The sequence below is a fragment of the Eimeria mitis genome, genomic scaffold (assembly GCF_000499745.2).
Source record: "Eimeria mitis Houghton genomic scaffold, Emh_scaff1210, whole genome shotgun sequence".
NCBI lineage: Eukaryota > Apicomplexa > Conoidasida > Eucoccidiorida > Eimeriidae > Eimeria > Eimeria mitis.
Genome location: NW_013568223.1, coordinates 4,129 through 5,326, shown reverse-complemented (window position 1 = coordinate 5,326; position 1,198 = coordinate 4,129). Strand labels below are relative to the sequence as shown.

The 1,198-nt window shown below is 45.4% G+C and overlaps 1 protein-coding gene across 1 annotated transcript in view; it reads right to left on the bottom strand.

Moving 5' to 3' along the window:
- Positions 1-1,198, bottom strand: part of EMH_0031950 (uncharacterized protein) — a gene marked incomplete at both ends in the record, with an annotated part of 5,292 nt that overhangs the window by 2,988 nt on the left and 1,106 nt on the right. The window contains 2 exons of the mRNA XM_013494586.1: positions 817-930; positions 1,192-1,198. Of these exons, the coding sequence (XP_013350040.1) occupies positions 817-930; positions 1,192-1,198 (121 nt within the window). The remainder of the gene's footprint in view (positions 1-816; positions 931-1,191) is intronic.

Sequence of the window (1,198 nt, the reverse complement as noted above, 5' to 3'; positions counted from 1 at the left end):
TTGCTGATTTAAGGCGGAGATGAATTGGGGTGTCTGCTGAGCTTGTGATGAGGAGAAGGAGACAGTATGTCTGTCCCTGAAGGAGACAGTTATATTTATTTTTTTTATTTTTTTTTTTATTTTTTTTATTTTTATTATTTTTATTGTTTAATATACAACACTGTATTGATGGTATTAATATATTAGCTGATTTATTTATCCGAAAAGGAGACAAACCATCAACATTAATATTTTTTTTTATAAGGAACCTGCAGCAGCTGCTGCAGCGTTTGCTGCGGTGCTGCAGCAGCAGCCGTCGTCGTAGAGGTAGAAATAAAGAGCCAGCAGCAGCAGCAGCAAAAGCTTCAGGGCACTGCAGCAGCTGCAGCAACCCCACACGTTCTTTTATATCTATTTTTCTTGCTGCAGCAACAATACGATCACCAGTATACACTGCAGCAACGTCTGGGTGACCTCTATCTAGCAGCAGCTGCTCTGCATGCATAGGGTTAGTGAAACTAGGATATATACATTCATATCTAGATACTGTAGACAAAGAAGAGACAGATGCACTGTCTCCTCCTCCTCCTCCTCCTNCTGCTGCTGCTGCTGCTGCTGCTTGTTTTCTTCTTGCTGCTGCTGCTGCTGCTGCAGCAGCAAGAGTTTCTTTCACGCTGCAGCAGAGATGCTCTCCAGCAGCAACAGCAGCAAGAGGCACCTGAGGAGCAGCAAACGCCCATGCTGCTGGTCTTTTATAAGCCCATATATTTATATTTTTTATATTTTTTTCTCTTTCTGCTGCTGCTGCATCAGCATCTTTAACCCCCCAGTGTACACCTGCTGCTGCTGCTGCTGCTGCTGCTGCTGTTCCTCCTGCTGCTCCTGCTGCTGCTGCTGCTGCTGCTGCTGCTGGGTGCAGCAGACCCCTTGGCCTTGGTTGAGCGTTTGCTGCTGCAGCAATAAGAGCAGCAACAGCTCTGTTTTTTATGGTGAGCTGCAGCTGTCTCCTTCTTTCTCTTTCTGCTGCGTTCTGCTGCATCGCCGCTAATATATCATTAAATATATATTCACAAAAAGTTGGTTTGTCTCCTTGAGAAGCAAAAAGAGGAAGAGCAGCAGGTAGAGAAGAGGAGACAGCTGCTGCCTCAGAGCTCCAGCTGCAGTTGCTGCAGCAGTAGTAGTATATATGTTTCCCGCTGCAGTAAGATACACCTCCTCT